Source organism: Myotis myotis, unplaced genomic scaffold (genome assembly GCF_014108235.1).
Source record: "Myotis myotis isolate mMyoMyo1 unplaced genomic scaffold, mMyoMyo1.p scaffold_m19_p_2, whole genome shotgun sequence".
NCBI classification, from domain to species: domain Eukaryota; kingdom Metazoa; phylum Chordata; class Mammalia; order Chiroptera; family Vespertilionidae; genus Myotis; species Myotis myotis.
This window is the reverse complement of record NW_023416324.1, coordinates 19,585,649-19,612,022: the sequence shown is the minus strand read 5'-3', so window position 1 is coordinate 19,612,022 and position 26,374 is coordinate 19,585,649. Positions and strand designations below refer to the sequence as shown.

At 47.4% G+C, this 26,374-nt stretch overlaps 1 protein-coding gene and 1 pseudogene across 6 annotated transcripts; one reads left to right on the top strand and one right to left on the bottom strand.

Annotated features, from left to right (window-relative positions):
* The first annotated feature begins 1,224 nt into the window (after positions 1-1,224).
* On the top strand, positions 1,225-25,943 carry BSDC1 (BSD domain containing 1). Of its 6 annotated transcripts, none has more exons than XM_036348039.1 (12): positions 1,225-1,275; positions 1,525-1,585; positions 7,121-7,237; positions 10,012-10,179; positions 13,127-13,181; positions 14,751-14,866; positions 15,293-15,361; positions 15,528-15,606; positions 15,968-16,147; positions 16,625-17,104; positions 22,960-23,063; positions 24,470-25,943. In XM_036348039.1, the coding sequence occupies exons 1-12, from the start codon at positions 1,265-1,267 to the stop codon at positions 24,500-24,502; spliced, it is 1,473 nt and encodes a 490-aa protein (XP_036203932.1). In that variant the 5' UTR covers positions 1,225-1,264; the 3' UTR covers positions 24,503-25,943. The 6 variants fall into 6 exon arrangements, with proteins under 6 accessions (XP_036203932.1, XP_036203933.1, XP_036203931.1 ...); XM_036348040.1 differs by having other exon boundaries at positions 24,453-25,943; XM_036348038.1 differs by lacking the exon at positions 24,470-25,943 and adding an exon at positions 23,152-24,416.
* Positions 12,705-13,074, bottom strand: LOC118675392 (annotated as a pseudogene).
* Positions 25,944-26,374: the final 431 nt, after the last annotated feature.

Sequence of the window (26,374 nt, the reverse complement as noted above, 5' to 3'; positions counted from 1 at the left end):
GAACTGGGACACTCCAGCAAAGTCAGGAGGGCATGGTGTCCTGGAAGCCGAGTGAAGACAACATTTGAAGGAGAGGGAAAGTGATCAACTGTGTTAGATAAGATGATGATGGTTCAAGTAAGATGAGAACTGACAATTGGCCCTTGTTCTTGGCACCCTAACAAACGTTAAAGGACTGTGGGGAGGGAAAACCCGGAGTCGGGAGAGAATGGGAGGGGAGGGGCGGGGAACTGGAGGCGGTGAGGATGGCCGAGTCTTTCAGAAGTTTTGCTGTAAAGGGGAGTAGGGAAATGCTGGCGGGTCTAGAGAGGGTTGGGTTTTGTTTGTTTGCTTGCTTTTAAGATGGGAGAAGGAACAGCATGTGTGATGACAGGAATAATCCCATAATGAGGGAAAAGGGAGCGAGTGGCGGGAACTGTACAGCTATGCCCCGAAACAGACCAGAGGGATGGGATCTAGTGCAAAGTATGTGGTCCCCTCCCCATTCATTCTCATTCTCTCTCTCCCTCTCTCCCTCTCCCTCTCCCTCCCTCCCTCCCTCGCCCTCAACACCTTCAACTTCCCTTCTCCACGCTCTCTGCATTTTCCTAACCACACCCACTGGAGTGGAGTCGGTTTGAGTCAGGCCGTCAAGAGTTGAGTTACTTGTGTCTCCCGATCTCTTGAGAGCCCCTCTAGAGGCTGCATGTTAAGTCACCTCTGAATTGTTCTCCAGGAATCACTGGCCCAGAGCCCCCCCAACCCGACCCCCGTCCGCGCTCGCTGAATCAGCCCGAAGAGCCCCCAAACAGCGACTACGCGGCAGGTTTCACAAAGGGGGGCGGTCCTAGCCCTGCGCTCTGGGATCCAAACGTTCGGGCCCCGGCCGGGCTCGCTCCCGCGGGGCTCGCTCCCCTCCCCGCCTCCACTCCCAGCTTCCCACGACCACGCTGAGGACCCGCCAAGGCCCCTGCGGCCACCGTAGGGGACTATGGCTGATACCCGCAAAGATCCGAGGTCGGTGGGGGCGGGGCTAACGCTTGGGGCCTTAAGACAAAACTGAGGATTGGACCCAGCATCCGGGGGCGGGGTTTAAGGGAGAACTCTGGATAGAGAATGGGCCAAGCTCAAGGAGGCGGGGCCTGATTATAAAGCGGGGCGGCGATTGGCCTGAGGGTGGTGTCCGCGCGAGGATTGGGTCGAGTGCTCCGGGGCGGTGCTTAAGGGGGCGGTGCCGTGTCGGAAGTCAAAGGTCGGTAAATAGTGGTGATGTCATGCGGGCAAGATGGCGGAAGGGTGAGCCCGTCATCCTGCTCTCGGGCGTTGGGGCCCGAATTCTCCCAGGGTTGGGGTGCTGGGCCAGGGTCTCCGTGGAGAACAGGAGGCCAGCGTGGCGGTGGACGCGGCTGGAAAGGCGGGGTGGAGTCGCAATGTGAGGGGGTGGGGAAGCGGTCTGAAGCCTCAGCCCCCGGGGTCCCATCTGGGGGGAAACTGAGGCCGGATCGCTCGTACTGCGGGGCTGCCAGCTGTCTCTGTCTCCCACAGGGAGGACGTGGGATGGTGGCGGAGCTGGCTGCAGCAGAGCTACCAGGCGGTCAAGGAAAAGGTAAGCCGGGCCGACTCCCTTCCTCCCCCAGGGACCCGCACCGCTCAGTGCAGCTTGGCGCGGCCCCGCCGGCCCTCGGGGATGAGAAGGACTCTCTCCCTGCTTCTCGCCCCTTTCGGGCTCGGGAAAGACCGATCCGACTTAGACCCGTGGGACACTAGCCACAGTGAAGGAAAGACTTTAAAGGCCGCAGCGCCCCTCCCGTGGGAATCCATAGGAAGGAGAAATGTACAACTTCCTAGAAGAGGAAACATGTAATGTAGGGCTTAAAGGGTTCTAGCAACAGAAACTTAGTCCAGTAGTCATTGGAATATTGGCGTATGTGCCACAGCCAGCGCTCTCTAGCGGGCTCCGAGATACCGATACTAGCCAAACAGATGCATCCCCGGCCCCACGGAGCTCACCGTCCGGTGGGATGAGTGAGTCTCGGCTCCACCGATGAGAAGTGCCACCGTGTGCTTCTGTTTCATTCCACGCTCGCCTGGCAGCCCGAACCCGAATGAATTGCGGGAATAGCGACTGGGATGAGTGCTGCTTCAGAACATCCCCCCGGAGGCTCTGCCCTCGGTTAAAGCGGCCCTTTACTCTGGGAGCATCTCTGTCTTCCCCTGGCCTGTGTCCTCCTCTCAGCTCCAGGCCAGCAAGTCTGAGGCTGCCCTGAGCTGTTTGGGTTTTGAGGAGGACCAGGAAAGAGGATGTCACGCGGAGGTTTAATAGGAGAGACCTCCACGGAGCTTGGTTCCTGTTGCTCAGTCTGCTGACATTCATTTAGCAAACACATTTGAAGGCCGCCTGTGTGTTTCCCTCAAGGTTGGTCTCCCATACTCACGAAAAATAGGTAGATTAGCTCTCCGTCTTTGTTCTTGGAGAACTCTCATTTGAAAATTGTGTGTGTGTGTGTTGTTGTTGTTTCTGCCTTTAACAATGCCCCATTCCTAAAGAGAAGAATGAGTTAATTTCTGTCTCTTAGCTACTTACTGTTATGTGAACCTGGGCAGGTTACTTAACCTCTTTAGGCCTTGGCTCCTCATCTTTACTTTTTAAAAAATACGTTTTTAGCCCTGGCCGGCTTGGCTCAGTGGATAAAGCCTCAGCCTGCGGACTGAAGAGCCCCAGGTTCAATTCCAGCCAAGGGCACATGCCTAGGTTGTGGGCTTGATCCCCAGTAGGGGACGTGCAGGAGGCAGCCGATCAATGATTCTCTCTCATCATCGATGTTTCTATCTCCTCCCTTTCTCTCTGAAATCAGTAAAGAAATATATTTTTAAAAATGTTTTTATTGATTTTAGAGAGAGAAAAAGGGAGATAGAAGCATTGATGAGAGATAGGCTGCCTCCTGCACGCCCCCTATTGAGAAGTCGAACCCACAACCCGGGCATGTGCCCTGAATGGGAATCAAACCAATAACCTCTTGGTTCTTGGATCGATGCTCAACCACTGAGGCCCACGGGTCCGTTTTTTCTTAGTCTTTCTGTGCTTTCCTGGCCTTCCTGCCTTCATTTCTACCCTGGCTCCATTTGGACCACTCAGTTCCCAGCACCCTCAGTTCTCTTATACCCCATGGCACAAATTGCCCCAAAGACTATTGCTCTGAGATGGTGCTATAATCTGCCTCCCTCTGCTCCTTACTTCCTGTACTGTGTGGTGTGTGTGTATGAGCTTTCCCACAGATACTGGTCGAAAAAGTTTATTGCTGTTCTGCCACAGATTCCCAAACTCATCTGAGCCTGAATACCCCCCAGCAACTTTTTCAATCTCTAATTTGCTTCTTCTCCCCTTGCCTTTAGAAACTTTCCTCAAACCTAACACCTCCCTGAAGTTCTCTGTTAAGTCACTTCCTCTTTTACTTCCAGGAGATAACATTAGCTCTTACTTTAAAATATATATATATATATATATATTTATTTATTATTGATTTCAGAGAGGGAGAGAGAGTAGAAACATCAGTGATAAGAGAGAACCATTGATCGGCTGCCTCCTGCACGCACCGCACTGGGGATCGAGCCCGCAACCCAGGCATGTGCTCCCAACCAGAATCGAACCCGGGACCCTTCAGCCTGTAGGCCAACTCTATCCACTGAGCCAAACCATGTTGAGGTCAACAACATGATCTCTCTAACTCCCTCTGCACCCCTGAAGCCACCACATATAAACTTATCTATATACACACTCAGCCTTACTTACCACTTGCCAAATCCAGTGGGTGTTTTCAGCCCTTATCTTCCTGCACCTTTCTGCTGCATTTGACACTAGTGATCACTCCCTCTTTCTTGAAACTCTACTCCCTTGGCTTTAGTGACATGATTCTTTCTCAGTTCTCCACATGCTTCCCCATCTTTCCTTTTCTGACTCTTTCCAGGAGTTCCTCTTGCTCTGCCTCCTCTTAAAGGTGTAGTATCCAAGGGGCCTTGTCCTTAGCCCACTGCTCTGTTTATAAACTCTTCCTGGGTGACCTCCATTTTCTTGTTAGGGTGACGCAGTCCTTTTCTCTGAGCTTTAGTGTTTGAGAGACTCCTTCTGGACAACTGATCCAGATATTTCAGTCACTGCTGATTCTACATGACCAGAGTCATTGTCATCATCGTCTCTCAGACCTGCTCCCCCTTCAGCGTTTTCTCTTTGTTGGCAGCACTAGATCTAACCTAGTCATCTAGGTTAGCAGCCAGTGGCTCTTCTTGATTCTATCTTGTTCTCAGTCAATGCATATACTGGTATATAATTACCAAATCCACCTTTTTTGCCTGCTATTTCTTTTTTTTTAATATGTTTTTATTGATTTGACAGAGAGAGAACATCGATCAGCTGCCTCCTGTACACCCCCTACTAGGTATTGAGCCTGCAACCTGGGCATGTACCCTGACCTGGAATTGAACTGGTGACCTCTTAGTAAATGGGACAGTGCTCAACCAACTGTGCCATACCAGTCAGGGATGCCTGATATTTCTTGAATCAGTCCCATCCTTACCAGCACTGTTCTTATTCATATTTTTCTGTTTTCTTTCCTGGACTATTGCAACAGCCTCCTAACTGGTCTTCTTCCCTCTTCTAATCCTGTCACCCTGGGACCGTATCAGTCCTGAAATTACCTATTAAAAAATGCAGATCTTGTCCCAGCCAGTGTTGCTCAGTGGTTGAAACATCACCCCACACACTAAGAGGTTGCGGGTTCGATTCCCAGTTAGGGGGATGTATCTGGATTATAGGTTCGATCCCCGGCCTAGATTGGGGTGCATGTGGGAGGCAACTGATTGATGTCTCTCTCTCCCCATCCCACTTTCTCTTCTATTCTCTCTAAAATCAATCAATGGAAAATATCCTTGGGTGAGGATTAAAAAAAAAAAGAAAAGCAGATCTCATCATGTCCTACCTCTTTTAAACCTTTGGTGGCTCTCCATCACCCACAAGGCTGACCAGATGCTACATGGTTGCCCTCAGCAACATCTCCGGCTTTATCCCTCATCACTTATGCTTTACCTTTTATGTTCATTAGGACTAAAATACCATAGGCCTCCGTAAACCCCATACCCCACCATGCCCAGGCTTTCTTAGGTGACTCCCGTTCATAATCCATGCTTCCCTTCACCAAGTCTTTCCAGGCTCCCTATAATACACTGGTCACTAGTCTGTCCTTGCTTGTCAGCACTGTTATGAGAGCATTTCCCCAGTAGACTGACCTTTCTCGAAGGCAAGCACCATGTTTATTCATGTTTTTCCCCTTCTAGCCCTCAGTCTAGTGAGAGAGAGACAATCATTCATCAAATCATGCAGATGGTTTTATCATTAAAGTTGCCTTGGTTCATGTAAAGGTAATAAGCAAACATTTCTAGAGCACCTACTCCATGCCTGACTCTATGTCAGATACCAGGGAAGCATCAGTGAACAGAAAACATAGGCTCTGTGTTCACGGAACTCACAGGTTATGCAGGAAGATAGACATTGGATGGGTAGTCATAAGTCTAAGGTCTGAGAAATGTTAAAAGAATGTGCAAGTCCCTTAGAACATGAAGCAGAGGAGCCAACCTAGTCTGAGGTGGCGTCAGGGAAGTGACATTTAAACACAGATCTGAAGTAGGAATGGGAATTGGCCAGGTGAGAGGGCTCACCATTGTATTTGTTCTCTTTGTTTTGAAGAGTTAGAACTGTGTGTCAAGAAGAGGAATCATGTGTTCAGATACCATGAAGTTGGGAAGGTGCTAGGGCATTTGAGAAACTTGAAGGCCAGCTGGAGCTCAGTGAGGGGCACAGCTTAGACCACGTGCGGGCGCGCATGTACAGTGCGATTGAAACTTCGTGGCCCACGCGCAGAAGTCGGTATTTTGTGGAAGAGCCACACTCAAAGGGCCAAAGAGCCGCATGTGGCTCACGAGCTGCAGTTTGCCGACCACTGGCCTAGACTAAGGTGGTGGCAGTGTGGATTGAGAGAAAGAATTAATAAATGACTCCTTTACCCCAACTAAATAGTTCTGAGTCTGATATAGGGGCATAACGCCCACCCCCAGAGAAGCCTCTGGCTGATAGATGAGAGTGTCCCACTCAGAGACTTCCAAGGTTGCTGAAAACTAAGCAGGCCCTTCCCCAAAGAAAACACAACCAGAATATTAAAAAATATGCTAAAATGTTGCAAGTGGCTATCCTTACGTAAAATGAGAGGGCTTGCAGACGGATGCAGAGGTAGCCCAGGAAGTGTGAGGATGAAGCAAGACAAGGCAAGACTTAGACAAGAGCTGAGAGCCTGCTGTCTCCAACTGGTTCTGGTGCAGGGTAAGAAGCAGATTGGTCTAACACAGCAGGTCGCCAACCTTTCGGACCTCGCGGACCAACAGTTGGTGACCGCTGGTCTAACAGAAGCAAATATCAATTCTGCCCAAAGGAGCTCTATGAATGAATGGTTGGGACCAAGAATGCCTCGAAGAGAATTCAATCAAATATTTCTGTTAACACCCCATTTGTTGAATGTAAAAATTACACACCTTTCTGTTGGTATTAAATTGTCAAGAATTACTTATAAAAGCTTTCTAAACTATTGTTATTAACGCAACATGTTTATTAAACCTTTCAGACAAATAACTTCACATACTGCCTCATTTCAACTGAATTTTCCTAAAATTTATTTTTACAAAGAAAGTAAAAATAGAAACACTTTCCTTTGATAAAAAAAAAAAAAAATCTTTTCTTCATGTTATCTGAAATAGATGTCACATCTTAAGGCATATCAAAGCAATGCAACAGTCTGCTTGGTCTTCAGACTATATGTGTCCCCTAACCCCACTGAGCTCGTCCCCTCCTTTCATAGGAGACGGCCGAGGACTAGATGAGCTTTTCTCTGGCTGCACAGCTTGTGAGCGTCTGGGCTGACACTCAGTTCTCAGAGCAGCAGGAAATCGTGGAATTGGGACAAATGAGCATTGTTTCTGAGGCCGGGCTTCCCGTGTCACTTGAGTTTTCTGTGTGTCTGTCTGGTACTGAAGAAGCACAGGGAACAGGAACAGGGTGCTGGAGCCCGCTGGCTCTGGCATCCCGCTCTGTCTTCCGTAGTCCTCCGAAGCCTTGGAGTTCATGAAGCGGGACCTGACAGAGTTCACCCAGGTGGTGCAGCATGACACGGCCTGCACCATCGCCGCCACGGCCAGCGTGGTCAAGGAGAAGCTGGCTGTGAGTACAACCTGTATCCTCGGAGTGGCTGGCCCTCACAGCCTGACCTGTTCTGAGACCATGGTGGAGGCTCCTAGCTTTTCTCCCACTCTTCTTTCATGTGATTGTTTTTCCCATGGGCTTCTCATTTAGAATTGTGTCTGCCACGCAAACAAGCTCCTTCTATGTGTTAAGTATTAATAAGCTTTCCCACTTCTTACTGTCTTAGCAGATGTTATCCTGTTACCAATATAATTCATTGTAGATAATTTAGAAAATACAGATAAGTAAAAGGAAAAAAGAGAGAGAGAGAGAGGCCTAGAGACATCCAAAATGCCATCCCAGAGATAACTACTGTTACTATGTGGGAGTATATCCCTTAGGTACACTTTTTTTTTTTTTTCATAATTGGAATCAAATGAAGACCATGTTTTGTAATGTATATTTTTTTTTTTTTTTTTTAATTCAGAGAGAGGAAGGGCAGGGGCAGGGGGAGGGGAGGGAAAAACATCTATTGGTTGCCTCCCATCCGCACCCCAACTGGGGATTGATCTTGCAGCCTGGATATGTGTCCTGACTGGGAGTCGAACCCGCCACCTTTCAGTGCACAGGATGACACTCCAACAAACTGAGCTACACTAACCAGGGCTGTAACCTACTTTTTTGCTTCATCATTACAGACCTCATTCTGTGGCTTCACAAATGGCATGGTATTCTATTATGTGGCTTTAACCAGTTCCTAGTTTCCTATTTCATTTTCCCCCAGTATTGTAAACAGAGGTACAGTGAACATTCTGATTGCTAAATCTTTGCCTTCACATTTTCTTTCTAATAAAATATTGGAAGGGATCATAGGGTGAGTATAGTTTTAGGCCTTTTAATATTTATTGCAAAACTACCCTCGAGAAAGGTGTGCCAACTTACATTTTTACTGGCCCAGTTTTTATTCATCAGAGCTGTGCATTGGAATCCTCTTCTGACATAGGAGTTTGATTCTGAAGTCAGTGTGGAAGAGAAAATTGTATTTAGTCAAACATATCCCTGCAAGTCTCAAGTTTCTGATGAAGTACAGTATACTGTTGTTTTTTAAAAAATATATTTTATTGGTTTTTTACAGAGAGGAAGGGAGAGGGATAGAAAGTTAGAAACATCGACGAGAGAGAAACATCGATCAGCTGCCTCCTGCACACCTCCCACTGGGGATATGCCTGCAACCAAGGTACATGCCCTTGACCGGAATCGAACCTGGGACCTTTCAGTCCGCAGGCCAACGCTCTATCCACTGAGCCAAACCGGTTAGAGCAGTATACTGGTTTTTTATTATAGTTTTCCCTTTAGTGATGGGACAGATTGCAATTTCTTCATTTGCTCTCCAGTTGAATCAGTTGCCCTGTGACTAGAGGCCATGTTATGAAAAACATGTTTGGCAGTTTTTTACCAAGCTTGTTTTGTTGAATGTTGTAAAATACTGTCTGCCTGCTAACCACAGCTACAGATGAGCATGAAAGACAAGTGGTAACGCTGCTGAACTGCGATAAGTCCAGCCAGCAGCAAACAGCACTTGTTTCTTTCTTTCTTTTTTTTTTTTTTTAAATATATTTTATTGATTTTTTACAGAGAGGAAGGGAGAGAGATAGAGAGAGTGAGAAACATCGATCAGCCGCCTCCTGCACATCTCCCACTGGGGATGTGCCCGCAGCCCAGGCACATGCCCCTGACCGGAATCGAATCTGGGACCCTCCAGTCCACAGGCCGACGCTCCATCCACTGAGCCAAACCGGTTTCGGCAGCACTTGTTTCTTTCATTTGTTTATTCCTTTTTTATTCCAAAAATAGGATTGTATACTGTGCTAACTTGTTCTAGGCACTGAGATAGGTTCTAGTTTAAAATGCCAGGGCAAAAATAATAAATGAAAAGCCTGGGCAGCCTAGTTAGGAATAAATATTATAATTTTCCATGAGGTCCTGACCCTGTCTCTCAGCATTTCATCCTTGCTTGCTTGAGGACATTCTGACCAGTGTGGCTCAAGCTTGGTGTCCATACATTGGCCCTCAGCTGGTCCTAGGCTTGCCTCTAGGCAAGGCAGTGTTCTGATCCAGCCCATATTTCCTCAAACTTCATAGAAAATATTCTACTTCCTGAGCAATCATGATGATGAAATTGTGATATTACAGTATTGCTATTTATTAAATGTTTGCTGAATGCCAGACTTTGTGAATGCCTTATCTCTCTTTTTTTCTTTCTTTTTTTTTTTTTTTTTGGTGTTGAAACTCACATGCCATATCTTTTTAATCTTCACAGTAGCCCTCTGAAGGAAATATATTTATCTGAATTTTACAGAAAAGGAAACATAGACTCAAGGAGGGTTTAGGTCTCATATCAGCAAGTAGGAGAGCTAGGATTCCAACTAAAGTTTGATTCCCCAGCTAGTACCTTTCTCATCACATAGGTCTTCCCCACTGAATGTCTATGGCATGGCTCCTCACCTGTCAGTTTTTGCTCAGTCTGGCTGGCCTTGAAATTTTGATGAAACAGCCAATCAAAGGAGCTCTGCTCTGACCTACAGAGGCCTACTGCAGCCCTATTCTGCACCCCCATCTTGGGGATGGGAACCCTGGCTGCCTCGCTCTCCTTCTCCAGCCCCAGAGATGGAGTGAGAAGTTGTGAGCACTTCCCTGGTCCCCACATAACACAGTAAATTTTTGCCCCTGATACTTAGCTGCTCTATGCCCCATGCCCCAGATTATAGCCTGATCCTGGACCACTTGCTTCCTCTGCTGGCTTGTCTTTTCAGACTGAAGGCTCCTCGGGGGCGACGGAGAAAATGAAGAAGGGTTTGTCTGACTTCCTAGGGGTGATCTCCGACACCTTTGCTCCCTCAGCAGACAAAACCATCGACTGCGATGTCATCACCCTGATGGGCACACCCTCTGGCACAGCTGAGCTCTATGATGGCACCAAGGTATTCACTAGTGGCTTTCCCTGCAGATGTCTAACAGCACTGAGCTCTAGCCTCCCACATGTACTCACAAAAGCAATGTGTGTTTTGGCTAAAAAGTAAATACATGTATATAACTGAATTTTAGAATACCGATAAGCAAGAAGATAATTATTTCTAAACTCATAATCCCATCAGTCAAAAAGAATCACTGATTTCTTGTTGATGTATAGCCTGCCCTTCCCTCCCTCCCTCCCTCCCTCCCTCCCTCCCTCCCTCCCCCTCCTCCCTCCCTCCCTCCCTTCCTTCTCTTTCTTTTAAAGAAGGAGCAGCACAGAAAGAGTGTAGAGGGGAGTATTGGTGTATTGGGATGATGCTCTAACCAACTGAGCTACCTGGCCAAGGCTAGCCTGTCATTTCTTTTTTCTTTTCTTTTTTATATATTTTATTGATTTTTTTTTTTAATATATTTTATTGATTTTTCACAGAGAGGAAGGGAGAGAGACAGAGAGTTAGAAACATCGATGAGAGAGAAACATCAATCAGCTGCCTCCTGCACATTTCCCACTGGGGATGTGCCCGCAACCCAGGTACATGCCCTTGACCGGAATCGAACCTGGGACCTTTCAGTCCGCAGGCCGACGCTCTATCCACTGAGCCAAACCGGTTTCGGCATATTTTATTGATTTTTTACAGAGTGGAAGGGAGAGGGATAGAGAGTTAGAAACATCGATCAGCTGCCTCTTGCATACCCCTGACTGGGGATGTGCCCGCAACCAAAGTACATGCCCTTGTCCGGAATCGAACCCGGGACCCTTCAGTCTGCAGGCCGGCGCTCTATTCACTGAGCCAAACCGGTTAGGGTGCCGGTCATTTCTTTTTGTTTACAAACATGGGTAAAGATAGTTTTGGGTTTTTTCTTTTTAACAAAAAAGGCACTTTATACATGCAATTTTGTTACCTGCTTTTGAAAAATTTATAATAAACTTAGCATCTTTCCTAATCACCATCATTTTTAATGTCTTTAAAATGAATATGGCATAATTTATTTTTTTTAATATATTTTTATTGACTTCAGAGAGGAAGGGAAAGGGAGAGAGAGACAGAAACATCAATGATGAGAGAGAATCATTGATTGGCTGCCTCCTGCATGCCCCCTATTGGGGATGGAGCCTGCAACCCATGCATGTGCCCTTGACTGGAATTGAACTCAGGGCCCTTCAATCCACAGGCTGAAGCTCTATCCCCTGAGCAAAACTGGCTAGGGCTAGCATAATTTATTTAGTCACTTCCCTGTGTTGCACATTTGGATTCCTTTCAGATTTCAACCATAATGAGGAATGCTGTATGGAGCATCTTTACAGACATGATCTGCTCCATATTTGGGTTATTTAAAACTAACTTCCAATAGGAATACATGTATGGGAGGAGGATGTCTATATTTCTACCGCATTTTATTTTCTCATCATTACTTCTTGGATGTCATGGAGTGTTTTCTCCTAAATCCCGTGGTGTTGTAGCAATTTGGCCTCCTTCATAGCATTTTACCACATTGAAGTTCCATTCCAAACGTACTGAATTCCAAGAATTGGTACCACCACTTAGTGAAATTTGAGTGGAATTATGAAAATTTTAAAATTACAGGTCTTTAAATTACAACAGTGAATCACCCAAACCACTTGCTGCAGTTCTGATGCAGCCAGCCAGCCATGCTTCATGTAATACTGAGGAAGGAAGGTGGGCTTTCTGTTTACCAGCCAACGTTTGCCACTTCCATGGCCCTAATTGGAACACAGCTTACAGTTCACTTGGCGGATGGCTATGAAATTCAGAGATTCTTGATGAATGGTTTTAACTTGGAGAAGTTATATTATTTCAAAACTTGTCCATAAATTTGGACCTTATTAATACTTTTGCATTAGTTTTTCTAATTTCACATAATTCAGAAGCATTTTATACATATAATTTTGTAGCCTGTTTACCCTGTATTTTCTTAGTGTAATATTAGGTGAAAGATCATTTTTCTCAGAGCCTACTTTTGGACTCCTAGCCCAGCACTCCCCTCCCTCGCCTGTTTTAATGGGCAAGTGTCCTGTGGGTATGGTAACCAACAGGAGAGAACCTGGGCTGTGGTTGGTTGGGTACTCTGGCAGAGGGGATGCTTTCTTTGCCTAGCCTCCCAGGATTTATGTTCCTTTTTCTGTGTTGTTGTTTTTTTAAATATATTTTTATTGATTTCAGAGAGGAAAGGAGAAGGAAAGAGAGATAGAAGCTTCAATGATGAGAGAGAATCATTGATCGGCTGCCTCCTACACGCCCCCACACTGGGGATCCAGCCCGTAACCCTGGCATGTGCCCTGACTGGGAATGGAACTGTGACCTCCTGGTTCAGAGGTCGATGTTCAACCACTGAGCCGCACCAGCCTGGCTGTTGTTTTTTTCTTTATTGCTCCAGTCAACAAAAGGGAAACTTTATTGAGGTCCCAGTGCGACTGGGTTCAGGCAGAAGGCAGTCAGTCCTGTGGGCTGGAGGAAATGGTAGAGAGGCCTTATTTATTAACCTTCTTCTGGGGGGACAGGTTGTTGGTGTGGCCTCACTTCTTTCGGGATTTGACAGCTTGGGGGTGCAGGCAGGTGTAACACTTGTGACATCATCTTCTGGGAGAGCTGGAGGAGGAAGGGCTCGATGATGCCACCCTGTAGACAAAGCACCAAGTGTAGGGTGTACTCTCTGAATGTTGTAGTCTGAAAGAGTGCAGCCATCCTCCAGTTGTTTGCCCACAAAAATCAGGCGCTGTTGGGCAGGCGGGATGCCCTCCTTGTCTTGGACTTTGCTTTTGATATTCTCAATGGGCTCAACCTCAAGGGTGATGGTCTTCCCAGTCAGAGTCTTCACAAAGATCTGCATCTCTGCATCTGCTGGGGAGGCGGCTCCACCGCCTCATTGAAGAATGTTCTCTGTTTCTTATAGGCTCGTCTCTATAGCCTGCAGTCAGACCCGGCAACCTACTGCAATGAACCAGATGGTGAGGGGGTAGCGGTGAGGGGGTGGGCTTGCAGGGCAGGGAGACCAAGGGCTAAGCATCTCCTGTGTAGAGGGACCAGAGTGGGGCGAGTGTGTACCTTAGATCTGGTGGGGTGGGTTGATAGTCCCTCTTCCTCCCTGCACCCAGGCTCTCTTCATCCCTGTCTGCAAAGGCTTTGACCCTTTCCCTCATCCTCAGCTCAAGCTCCCTCCCAGTCCTGTTGCCTGCCTGTTTGCTAAACCCCTGTGGTACAGGAAGCCCCAGGCTGGGAACTGGAGGTCAGAAATGAGTCAAACCCTCAACCTGGTCTAGACTTTCAGGAACCTGCTGTTAGGAGAGGGAAACAAGAAATAGTGAATAAAGCAAAGGTAGTAGATTTGGAGTGACTGCTTCTATAGAACGATGGGGGCAGTGGGAACCCAGAGGAATGGCACCCAACCTAGCCTGGGAAACTAGGATGTGACACTTGAATTGATGTTTTAAGGATGAATTAGCAGTAAATTAATTTTATCTTTAAAGTGGGGTGCGGGGTGTTTAAGCAGAAGGTCCAGAAAGAACAGGGAGTAGCTGGCATTTGGGAAGGTTGGATTAAAGGGTGCGTGTGAGGGAATGAAAGCAGTGAGAGATGTGGTAGAAGCCAGATTGGAATGCTTTCGGTGTCAGACTAAGCAGTTGAATTTTGTCCTAAAATGCTCAAGGTAGTGCTGCTTAACATTTTTTTTTAAAGTCAAAAGGGCCTTTAAAAATTTGTTGGAAATGACAGGCCCTCTCTTCACAAAATTTTATATGCAAAATGGGAATTCTTTGACCCTTTGAAGCCCATCTTTGGACCGTAGCTTTAAAAGCCTTCCTGTAGAGAACTATTGAAGGGTTTTGAGGCCTGGGGTGATCAGATTTTACATTATATAAAAGAGCTCCAGGCAGTGTTGTGAAGGATGAAATAGAGGGAGAGATAGAAGACAGGAGGACAAGTTAGGAGGCTTGGTAGCAGTCCTCCCATCAGAGATAGGGCCAGAACCTAGGAGGCGGCAGGAGGAATGAGGAGGAAAGTACATGTCTAGAAGCGTCCTCAGGTTTCCATTGGATCACTAGGTGGGTCAGGTTGGGCAGGAAAGAAAATGAGTTGGGTTTGCAGCACCTGTGCAAGTGGACGTGTCCAGGGGATACTTGGACCCCTGGATCTGCAGGATTTTCAAGAGGGAAGCAGTGGCTCCGAGTCATAAACTGGATTGGTCACTTGAGGGAGGACAGAGAAGTAGCCATTGGACCTGGCAATGTGAGTCACTGGTAACCTGAGAACAGCTCTTTGAGAGAGGAGATCCAGTGGCCAAGGGCAGTGGGCTGCACAGTGAGTAGGCATGGGAGAGATGGAGTCTGCAGCCCTCCTGGAGGTCATGTGGGTGCTGCCCCTGATATCACCCACCCCTTCACCCCACCTTACTCCCCACCTTGGGCCAAATGGCTTTGAAAAAAACCTTATCCATGACCAGGCTTAGGTGTGTTTTCTGTAGGCCCAGTGTTCTTTCCCCAGACCCAGGGAACTGACCATCAGTGTCTGTCCCCCTACAGGGCCCCCGGAATTGTTTGACGCCTGGCTTTCCCAGTTCTGCTTGGAGAAGAAGAAGGGGGAGATCTCAGAGCTCCTTGTAGGCAGCCCCTCCATCCGGGCCCTCTACACCAAGATGGTGAGGGCCCAGCTGGCAGGACCTCAGCCAGCTCCCAGCTTGAGGTGGCGGGAGGTGGGAGAGACATATCCTGAGTCATTTCAGAGTCATCTGGCTTAGAGAGCAGTGGAAGACCTTACAGAGCCAAACCAGCCAGTTCCTGAGCCGAGAATATGCACGGGGGGATTGATATGCCAGGTTTCTGGCCATCGTGGTGAGAAATGGAAGGACTGGCAAAGCCTGGTGAATTCCTTTTCTCGCTCCTGGGCCAACCTAGGCCAGGAAGGTAGCAGGAGTGGGGTGTGGGTTGGAAATACTCTGATAATCACTGCTCAGCCTCTCACTGTATTTGAAATCCAGAGTGGCTAGGAGCTGGCTGGTAAGGCTGGGATGCAGACCCCACACAACCACTCCAGAAGTTTCATCTTTGCTGTCCCCTCCCCCCAGGTGCCAGCAGCTGTTTCCCACTCAGAATTCTGGCATCGGTATTTTTATAAAGTTCATCAGCTGGAGCAGGTATGCTGGCCCAGCCTGGCTAGGTGCTCCACTTAGCCATGGGGGAAGTGGGCTGGATTTTGTTGAGGGAAGAAGGGGACACAGGGTGCCAAGAGTTCTGGGGTGAGGACCAGATCTAGGAAGAGGGTGCTCTGACTGTTCTCGACATCTGCTCCCCCACATTCAGGAGCAGGCCCGGAGGGATGCCCTGAAGCAGCGGGCCGAACAAAGCATCTCTGAGGAGCCTAGATGGGAGGAGGAAGAAGGTAAGAAGTATTGGGCAGGTAACAGGTCCTGCCTGTGGGGGACTGCCTGGCCATTCTCTCTGAAGCCAGGAGAGACGTGGCACCCAGGGAAGAGTACTGAGTGTGTGTGCGTGCTAAGGATAGGCTGAGCTGATGAGATGTGTCCCAAGGCTGGTGGGATCCTAGGTACAGAAAGCACCTAACCTGCTGTGTCAGTTGCAGCAGATTACCCTGCCAGCCATGGACCAGCTACTGCAGAGTCACCTGGGATGCTTATGGAAATCCCAGAGCCCCTTATCCCCTCTTGTAAGATTCTGTGGCCAAACTTTCGGGTTTTTTGTATTTGTGGGGTTTTTGTTACTGTTTTAAAATTTATTTTTAGAGAGAGGAAGAGAGAGAGAGAAAAACCTCCATGTCAGAAAGAAACATCAATCAACTGCCTCTTGTACATGCCTCGACGGGATTGAACCCGCAACCTGGGTTTGTGCCCAGCTGGGCAATCGAACCCATGACTTTTCGGTATACTGGACGGGACGACGCTCCAACCAACTGAGTCACACAGGTCAGGGCCAAACTTGTATTTAACAAGCTCCCCTAGCAATATTAATGCCCAGCCAGACTTGGGAACCGCTGGCTTAGGGAGGGAGCTAAGCATCCTTTATGGCAGCTCAGCTTTTGACAGTGTGAGAGCCACCTGCATGATGTAATATTAACACATTTATTTATTAGTGCTTATATTATATACCCAACCTGTGCTAAGAGCTTTATATATATGGTCATTACCACAACTCACTATCCTCTTTTATGAATGAGGCAAGTAAGTTAAAGAAAAGTTAAAAACAGACACTAAGTGCTTTGCCTGAGATCATACACTCAGGATGCAGTAGAGCCTGATGGAGAAGGGGAGGAAACTGGCACCCTTTCGTCTTGTTCAGAGTAAACTTTGGAAGAAACCGAGGCCTGTCTTCAGGAGCTACAAGGTGGTCTTGGGGCTGACCAGGGCACATTGCCCGCTTTCCCTGCTTTTCTCTCCTGACAGAGGAGCTTGTGGGCATTTCACCCACACCTCCAAAAGAGGCAAAGGTTCCTGTGGCCAAAACGTGCACATCCCTTGAAGGAGGACCTGGCCCCCAGAGTCCCTGTGAAGAGAATCTGGTGACTCCAGTCGAGCCTCCAACAGAAGTCACTCCATCCGAGAGCAGCGAGAGCATCTCCCTCGTGACCCAGGTTGCCAAATCTGCCACCACACCTGAGGCACCAGTACTGCCCAAGGACCTGTCCCAAAAGCTGCTAGAGGCCTCTTTGGAGGAACAGAACCTGGCTGTGGATGTGGGCGAGACTGGACCCCCACCCCCAGCTCAGTCTAAGCCCCACACCTCTGCCGGTCGCCCCAGTGGCCCAGAGCCCAGGCCTCCAGCCAGAGTAGAGACTCTCAGGGAGGAGGTGCTCACAGACTTACGGGTGTTTGAGCTGAACTCGGACAGTGGGAAATCTACACCTTCCAACAATGGAAAGAAAGGTAAGTCAAGGCCAGAGCCCGGTGAGTGTGTGGGGCAGGGCAGCTGAGAGTTGAGACCTCACAAGGCAGACTGATCTCCTTGACCCTTGTGAGGATCCTAGGAGCAGCTGTCTTCTATTTGTGATACCAATGTGATGACTGTTACTATGTATTATTTATTACCTTAGTCCAATTCTAAAATACACTGATTAAAGTGCATCTTACAAAATAAGGTTTATGTCAGGTCCTGTGCTAAAGTTTGTAGCATTGCTTTTAATTTCTCACATCTTACAACCCAGTGAGCTCAGGGTTACTGTCCTCATTTTACAGATGAAGAAAGTGAGGCTCAGAAATATTAAGTAACTTGCTCAAGTCACATGGCCACAGTGGCCAACCCAGATTCAGACTTAAGTCTGTGTGATTTGAAGGCCACGCCCTTAACCTCCTACCACACTGTACCCATTTCTATCCTTTTGGACAATTTAATCTTATCTTGAGGTGGGTATTCCGGTGACACTGATTGATGTCAAGGGTCTTCTCTCCTGGGTGACCTTAGGAAAGTCATTTAGCTTCCCTAAGCCTTCATTAATTATAATTATAAAATACATAAACAAAACTTACATGTACAGTTTTGGGGGGTTTTTTGTTAATCCTCACTCGAGGATATTTTCCATTGATTTTTAGAGAGAGTGGAAGGGAAAGACACAGAGAGCGAAACATAGATTGGTTGCGTCCCAGGTCGAGCCTGCAACCAAGGTATGTGCCCTTGACCAGAATCAAACCTGGGACCCTTCAGTCTGCAGGCCAATGGTCTATCCACTGAACCAAACTGGGTAGGGCTACATGTACATTTTAAAGAATAAAGTTAATACTCATGAACTTCCTGTGAACCAACTTAAGTAATAAGCTTTAGTTTCTAATCTGTATAATGGAATTTTAGTCTGGAGACTCTTTGACTTGATGTCACAGGGGGAACCTCTCTAACTCCTAGAATTAACAATCATAGCTTTGTTGTCAATTTCTTTTCTTTTTTTTAAAATATATTTTATTGATTTTTTTACAGAGAGGAAGGGAGAGAGATAGAGAGTCAGAAACATCAATGAGAGAGAAACATCGATCAGCTGCCTCCTGCACATCTCCTACTGGGGATGTGCCTGCAACCCAGGTACATGCCCTTGACCAGAATCGAACCTGGGACCCTTCAGTCCGCAGGCCGACGCTCTATCCACTGAGCCAAACCGGTTTCGGCTGTTGTCAATTTATTTGCCACATTCAAAAATACCTCTCTAGAGGTAGCTGATGGCCAGCAAGACCTTCCCTCAACTCCTCACACACACATGCATCCTGTCTTTGCCAGCACTCAGTACCAGTCAGCCACACAGCTTGCCCATCTGGTGAGTGCTGGCCTGCTGGCACATGAGGGACTGGTTTGCTGCAGTGGGTGGGAAACAGACCCGACTACACCCTCCCCTGCTCCCTAATGGAAACTGCAGGGTTTCTAGTTTCCAAACAGAGTGCTTTCCTTCTGACTGGCTCAGTGAGGTCATCCATTGAGCTCCTACCTATTCTTTGTGAGACACTGAGGAGGGAGGGGCAAAAGCTGCAGCCTTTATGATGACACATGAAGCAGTGTGGGACAGACTTGGTATTGGAGAAGGTCAAGGAAAGAAGGAACTTCTCGGCGTCAGCGAGTCTTTCACCGAGGAGACAAGCATTGTATAGGAGAGTTGGAGAGTTTGGGGCAGGTGCGGGGAAGTAGTCCAGGCTCAGTGTGCCTACGAAGTCCATATAGCAGAGGGCATGGGGCACATTGAAGGGGTGGTGACCAAAGCCCACTTTTCTGTATTGTTCCTACGAGAGGGAGGAACAAGAAGGGTGAATGGATTGGCTCAGAAATAGAATTTAAGAACGTAAGCTGAATTTAGAAGGTTGGACTTAGTGCCACAAAGCAGCGGGGCATGCTGCTTATATTTTATGCTCAACCTGTACTAAGAGCCTCACATGGGGAGGCTCTGGGTTCAAATCCCAACTTTGCTCATAAGCCAAGTGATTCAGAAAAGTTACTGATCTCTAAGCCTCCGTTTACGCCTCTATCAACTGGGGGTAATTGTTCCAGGTGCTTAATCAAGGAAGAAATTTGAGTAGAGCCCTGCTTTGGAGAAATGATGACAATAAGAGGTACTGGTCTCTGAACACTTTCTGTATGTTCATATAGCTCTATGCTAAGCACGATATGCATAATCACTCAATCTTCACAAAAGCCCTGTGAGTTCTGTGCAGTATTCCCCATTTTTTATTAGTAGGAAACAGGTCAATCACCTACCCAATAAGTATTTAGAAAGTATGAAATAGTCATTTAGGAGAGTGGATGAGTAGGTGATGGACCAACAGGTAGTGTGTGGTTGCTGGGTGGGTGGTACTAAGGGCCCATTGGAGGTAATGGTCATTAACTTGGAGACACCGGTCAGCACTATTGCACTTTTGTCCAGCCACATTCAGTTGCTCAGGTGCAGGCACAGAGCACATGGGGAGTTGGATTTAACCAGGGTTCAAGTTTAGCAAGGTGAAATCAGTGGAAGAAAAGGAGAGAGTCAAGTACATGCAAGAAGTGATTAGAATGATGGCTCATGGACTCCTAGCTGGACAAGGGAGGGAATAGCGGTGAAACAGTTGTAGGGTTAAAGAATTATAGGTTCCATTTGGAATCCCATCAGAGAACATGATCAGAAAAAATGAGTGGTGGGTGAAAGAGACGGGACAAAAGGAGATTTGGGGGAAGATGCAGCAAAAGCTCTTGACCACTCTGTTTTACTGTCTGCAGTGCACGCGGGGATTCGATGCAGAAGACCCACCAGAAGTAGTTGTAGTCAGTGAGGGGAAGCCAGGGTCTTAGGGCAGTGGGAACAGAGTAGAAGGAGTAAATCTTTAAAGGAAGATGGAGACTTAGAGACAGAGTGACTCCTTTCCCACTTGTGTTACTTCCTAAAATGACACGAGGGAGGCGTGGTCTCTGGGTGCAGCAGTCTTTCCTGGGGTCTCACCACAGGGTCTCCCAGGTCCCAGTGCAATTCCCGTCTTTGCAGATTTGCTTCCTACCTGAGGTTAGTAATAAAAAAAAACAGAAAAACTCATCATGAAGTCTAAAATGATTGTTGCATAGATGAGTCTTCTGCCACGTGCACAGTATAATGGAGATCTTACTACTCTCCTTGGGTGACGGAACTGGATGGTGGGACAAGGCAGATGGCAGAGCCCTGGTTCACATCTCTGCCACTCAAAGCGCCTTCATTTTCTCATCTGTCAACCAGGATGTAAATACCTACCTTAGAGGGTGGATGGGAAGTGCTCCAAAAAGTTTAGCTGATACTCTGTTTTCTAAGGGTCTGCCCTAGCATTTAAGCCTGAAGAAGAGAGTTTCAAATCCCTAAAGGACAACTGAGGCTAGAGAAAGCTGTCATGGCCACAGCCACAGCTCTGACGTGACAAATCAGCCAGGAGTCTGGCTTCTACCTCACAGGGAGCTGCACTGTCAGGTGGCCAGGTGGGTCCACCAAAGTGTTCTGAAAGCACAGGGACACTTAGACGTGGATCAGAAGAACTGGGTCTTGGTGGCACATCTGCCCCTGACTAGCTGTGGTCCGTGTGCAACATCACTTAACTTTGAGAAGAGGCCTGTAAGGGCTCCATTTGTTAAATATCCACTATGTACCTAAGGTACGGGCACTTTCCACTGCTATTTATAATATTAACACTATCTTGTATCAAACTGAAAGGCTCTAGTCTACACAGAATCCCCCAGGTTCCTACAGAATTCTGGGCCATCCCCTAGATTGCTGAGTCTGAATGAGGGGGTTGGGGGGGAGCAGGAGTCTGCATTCTCATAAGCTCCTCCAGTGGTTCTTTGCAGAGAGAGTGGTTTTATCTTTATTTATAAGTAGACTGAAGCTCAGAGTAACTTGCTCAAGACTACAGTAAATGAGAGAGTCGGGATTCCACCCAGATTGGCTTGGTTCCATAGACCATGCTCTTACCACACTGCTTATAGTTAGCTAGGTGGCTAGGAAGAGAGCACAGTGTGAGACCCCTTATAAGGAATGTGGCGGCTGAGGCCCTAGGCACCTGGTGAGGAGCAAGTTAGACAAGAAATAAGGAGATATTACGAGTCATGCTGTTGGTATCAGGGGCCCACATTTTTTTAAAGGTGCTTAAAAAAAAAAAGATTACAAAGTAATATATGTTTCTTTGGGGGGGGAAACCACACCAAGAAAAATTACCCCATGACCTCATCACCTAGGGATAACTATTGTTAGTATTTTTGTGGATATCTTGTTGATCTTTTCTGTATGTGTGCATACATCTGTGAGCATATTTCTAAAATGGAATCTTACTGCATATATTTTTTTTTACAGGAACTGTATTTGTAGCTTTCTTCTTAGTAATAACTTTCAATGTACATTTTAAAAATATTTGCTTGTAAGAAATCATAACCAAATAGGAATTTTTAGAGCAGTAGTTGTCAAACTTTAGCAGGCATCAGAATCGCCTAGAACAGAGATGGATAAACTTGTTCTATATAGAAAAACGTATAGGTCCAGATCACAAATAAATTAGACTTTGGGGGCATAGAGTCTCTGTCTCAACTACTCAGCTGTGCTGTTGTAGCCTCAAGCAGCCATAGGCAATGTGTGTACGACATTTTATTTCCAAAAACCATGGTCCATAGGCCATGGTTTACCAACCCCTGGTTTAGAGAAAGGGCCCATGAATATTTTATTGGTACAAGCTATGTGTTCTAGTCACTTGGAGTATGTGGGGAAATAAAACCGCCTTCTCTTGGGGAGCTCTCATTTTAACTCCTATATTATTAGACAATAAGCATATTAAATCTGATGATATATGCTAGAAAGTGACAAAACAATGGAAAAAAGAACAACTAGAGCAGAGTGAAGGGAATAGGTTGCAATTTAAAAGGATGTTAGAAAATAAGATAAAAAGGTGGTTAGTGTAGGCCATACTTAGATGGTGAGCTTTGAGTAAAGGTGTTCAGGAAGTTAGGAAGTTGGCTTGTGGATATAGGAGAATTCCAGGTGTAGGGAACAGCCCATGCAAAGACCCTGCAGTGGGAATGTGCCTGGTGCTTTAGCTGTAGCACAGTGGTTCTCAACCTGTGGGTCGCGACCCCTTTGGGGTCAAACGACCCCTTTCACAGGAGTCACCTAACACATATATAATTACATATTGTTTTGTGATTAATCACTGTGCTTTAATTATGTTCCATTTGTAACAATGAAATTGGGGGTCACCACAACATGAGGAACTGTATTAAAGGGTCGCGGCATTCGGAAGGTTGAGAACCACTGCTAAAAGCAAGATCAGTGTAGGCAGAATGGAGGGAGTAAAGAGGAAGAGGTTCATTGTTTATTTCTTCTGGAAGATTTTTGTGGCTCCCAGGGAACCTTGGAACCAAAGTGCTTCTCTACTATTCAGTGACTTGCTTTTCCTCACTTAATATTATAGTTTAATACTATTTGTCATGTACATGTTCTGCAGCCTCACCTTTAAAAGCCACATAATGTTCCATCACATCACTACACCATTTATTTATGTTTGTAATTCTCTTATCAGTGGATTTTCAGGTGATTTTTAAAGTTTTCATCACTATAGCAGCACTACGGTGAACATTCTTTTGACCACAGTGTTTACTGAATCTAGGATTTTTCCTTAGATTCCTAAAAGTGGGAAGTGAACTAGAACAGCAGCAGAAGGTGAAGACCTTTGTTGTGTATTTGTCAGGTCCTTTTAAAGAGTGCCATTATCTCCAGCTTTGACCTTCACATACCCCTCTCTGACTTGGACACTGTGGATTTTGGTTCTAGGCTCAAGCACAGACATCAGCGAGGACTGGGAGAAGGACTTTGACTTGGACATGACTGAAGAAGAAGTGCAGATGGCACTTTCCAAAGTGGATGCCTCGGGTGAGGTGAGTGGACCTGGTTGGCCACAGGGAAGCAAGCCCAGCGATCTCAGGGTCTGAGGCCTCTCCCCATCAAGCCCAACTGTTCCCTCAGGGTGGACCCTGTGCCTATCCGAGGTGGCAGCCTGCAGAAAGAGAGCGGGGACCTCCCACTCAGGCCTGAGCAGTTGTCATTGGTAGGCTGTGCTTCCCCTCAGTTCCAGGAGGGAAGAAAGGGAGAGTTCCTGACATTAGCTCTGTGTCAGAATCACCAAGGAACTATTAAAAAATACAGTTGCCAAACCCTACCCCAGACCTCCTGACTCATGGTCCCCCAGGCTGGGACCTGAGCAGATTTCTATCCTTGGAGACAAAAGACAGTTTGATCTAGGGCTAATCACTTAGCCTAAAACATGGAATTAATCATTATAAGCTTATAAGCTGTGATAGACAATGATCGACACATTAAGCATTGTGCCTGGGACTTGGGAGCACTAGTATATGTTACCAAAACCACCACAAGACCCAGTCCAGTTATGAGCTCATTCTTTGCTACCTCTCAAAATTAAAAAATAATTTTGAATGAGAAGCTAGGAAAAAAACTCTCACAGCTAGTAAACAACAGGACTGAGGCTCCAGCCCAGACATCTGATTCAAGTCCGTGTTACTTCCACTGTCCACCATGTAACTCCTGCACCTGCTAAAGAGGCAAACAGATTAGAGGCCCGGGAAGGGCCTTGATCTTCATATTGGAAAACTGACGCCTGAGAGGAGGCAGTGACCCATGCGAGAGCATTTCGTGCCTGTGACTTCATGATACCCAAGCAGAAAGGCCCTGGTGTCCTGTCATGGCTTTTGTATCTTTGCAGCCTTCTTTTAAAGCCTGACATCCAGGCTTCCTAGCAGAGTTATTCTGGAACTCATCATAGCAGGGATCAGCAGGCCAAGAGAAAGTTGCCTGGGAAGACTTTAGCTGAGGACTCGGGTGCCAGAGCCCCTAGTGAAGACCCCGTAAGCACATGTAGTCCAGGGCCACGCTTGCTTCTAATTTTAGTGCCACTCTCAAGCTCTCTGCCTCTCTGAGCCATCTTCTTAGCTGCTCAGCAGGCGACAAGTTTTTGTTAAGGAATTGCTGACTTCGTTCCTGTGGGCAGGTGTCCCCTTGCAGAGACAAGTGTTGGTTGGTGGGAACATTTCCTTTGGGTCTGGAATGATCAGAGCAGCAGACGCACCCCTTAGGCAGAGGGCGGCTCTGCTCCCAGACACATTCCTTAAGACCATGGTTCACCCTCGTGGGCAGGTATGGCCCAGGGCAGGCGGGGCTTTGGGGGGGGCGGCGCTATCTGGAAATGGAGGCAGCAAGGGGAGCTTTGGGTCTGGGTTTGAGGAATAAATTGGTGTTTGTGCTCTCCATTGTCCTCTCCCATTTGCAGCTGGAAGATGTAGAGTGGGAGGACTGGGAATGAGGGGAGCCAGAGCAAGCAGCTCCCCCTCCCACAGCACCTCCCATTTCCCTCGATCGTCTCAGCCCAGCCCTGGAAGACACTGACCAAGAATGTCCCCCAAGTGGCCTCTCAACCAGAGCTCTAGGCACAGATTCTGAGTTGCTTCTTGCTGGCCCTGTGGGCCTCTGCTCACATCTGGGAAGGGGCTCACAAACCAAGAACTCTGACTTGTGCCAACCATAGGATGACCTAAGGGGGAGGAAACCTGCCCCCTCACCGGAAGAGCCTACATTTCTATGCTGAATACCCTGTTCCTGGGGACTCTTGCTGGGAAGTCCCAAGGAATAGCTCCATCCCTCCTTCCTGTGTGGACAGAAGCTGAACCACCAGTCTCTTGGAAGAAGCCACGTCAACACACTGTCCACCCGTAAGCAGGCAAGGAAAGACATGCCACCTGCCATTGGCTAGATAGGGATGGCAAACAGTTTGGTTCTTATTCCGGTGGGTAAGAGACGTTTGATTCTGGGAAATTAGCCTCTCTTGGGAATCTCCCCTTCCCAGGCATTTCCATTCCCAGTAAGGTTCCTTGTGGTTCAGAATCTAGAGACCAAACCCTGAGTTCCCATCTCCTCTCATCCAGCCCAGCTGGAATGTCCCCAACACCCTTCCCAGGGCTTCCTTATGTCAGATGCACCCAAGTCCTTAGCCCAGCTGTGCCACCTGCAAGACTCTGCTCTTGCTTTTCTCCCCCTCCCCACGAAGGGAGGGGCCACTTCAGGCCCTTCTGTGCGATGCCTGGCGGGGTACTTTGTCCAGCCAGCTACCCACCTCAATTCACCTGGATCTTAGGACATAAGCCAGCTCGCAGTGGTACAGAGCAGTGATCAAAGCTGAGTACTTACAACTCGGGTAAGCCCAATTTCTCTGCCTCAGCCCTTCTGCTTCTAGAAGGGAGCTCTTCTGAAAAAGGCTTCTGAGAAAGCTCCTCTTGAAGGCAGACCCGTCTTTGTCTCTCACCCTCCACTCTGCTAAAGCTGCACCTCTCTGGGGGAATGCAGGGCTGCAGGAATCCCTGGAGGCCCTGGTGCTTAGTGCTGCTCTGTATTCTAGTACATAGTCTGGTGTTCACCGATGATTTCATGGGAGCGTGGCTGGGATCCCAAGGAGTGAGGGGGTGGGGCGGAGAGAATGCGGAATCTGTTGGATGGGATGGGGTTTTTCTCTTTGTAATTATTCCTTTAGTTTAATTAATCTTTTGGTTGTTTGTGCAATATTATATATTTTAAATTATAATGCATCTCCCCAGAGTATTTTGTAGCTGGGAAAAGAAAAAAAGGAGAAAAAAAAAAGATTCTAACAGCTGTTAGTTTTGTAATTAAAAAAGAAAGAAAAAAGAACTTTGTCCTGAACCTTTTCCAGACTTGTCGTTAACAGCATTAAAGAGATTCACCAGAAGCTGGAAGATGTCTGGGGGTCTGTTCTTCTCCCCCATGGCAGCTGGGGCAGGACATTCACGATGTGCAGAGTGGCTTCCTGCTTAGAACCTTTGGGGGGGGGGGGGGCGTAGCCTGGGTTCTGAGGAAGTCCTGTCCTCATCTCAGACTCAACTTGGCCTTCGGAATGAGGAAGGGGCAGGACTCCCAACAGGCTTCTCACCAAGACTAGAAGTTAGAGGCCAATTCTGCATTCCCGGTGCTTCTGCTTTTATTTGGAAAGGAAGTAGCGACAACAGTGGCTCTGATTGCTCTTGGTCATTGTTCTCTCCTCCCCCTGTATGTGTATGATTCTGGGGTCTAATTTCATTAACTTTAGTTAAATGCCCATATGAAAATCACTTGTCAGTCATAATAAAAGGGAACTCTGAATGAGGCCCTCTGGTTCCATGCAGATCTT

Bases quoted from the DNA above. Each gene is read 5' to 3' on its own strand.
- BSDC1 (XM_036348038.1), top strand. The intron at 15,362-15,527 runs GTATGCTGGCCC...CCCCACATTCAG, and splicing joins AAGTTCATCAGCTGGAGCAG to GAGCAGGCCCGGAGGGATGC. The intron at 16,148-16,624 runs GTCAGGGCCAAA...CTCTCCTGACAG, and splicing joins CAACCAACTGAGTCACACAG to AGGAGCTTGTGGGCATTTCA.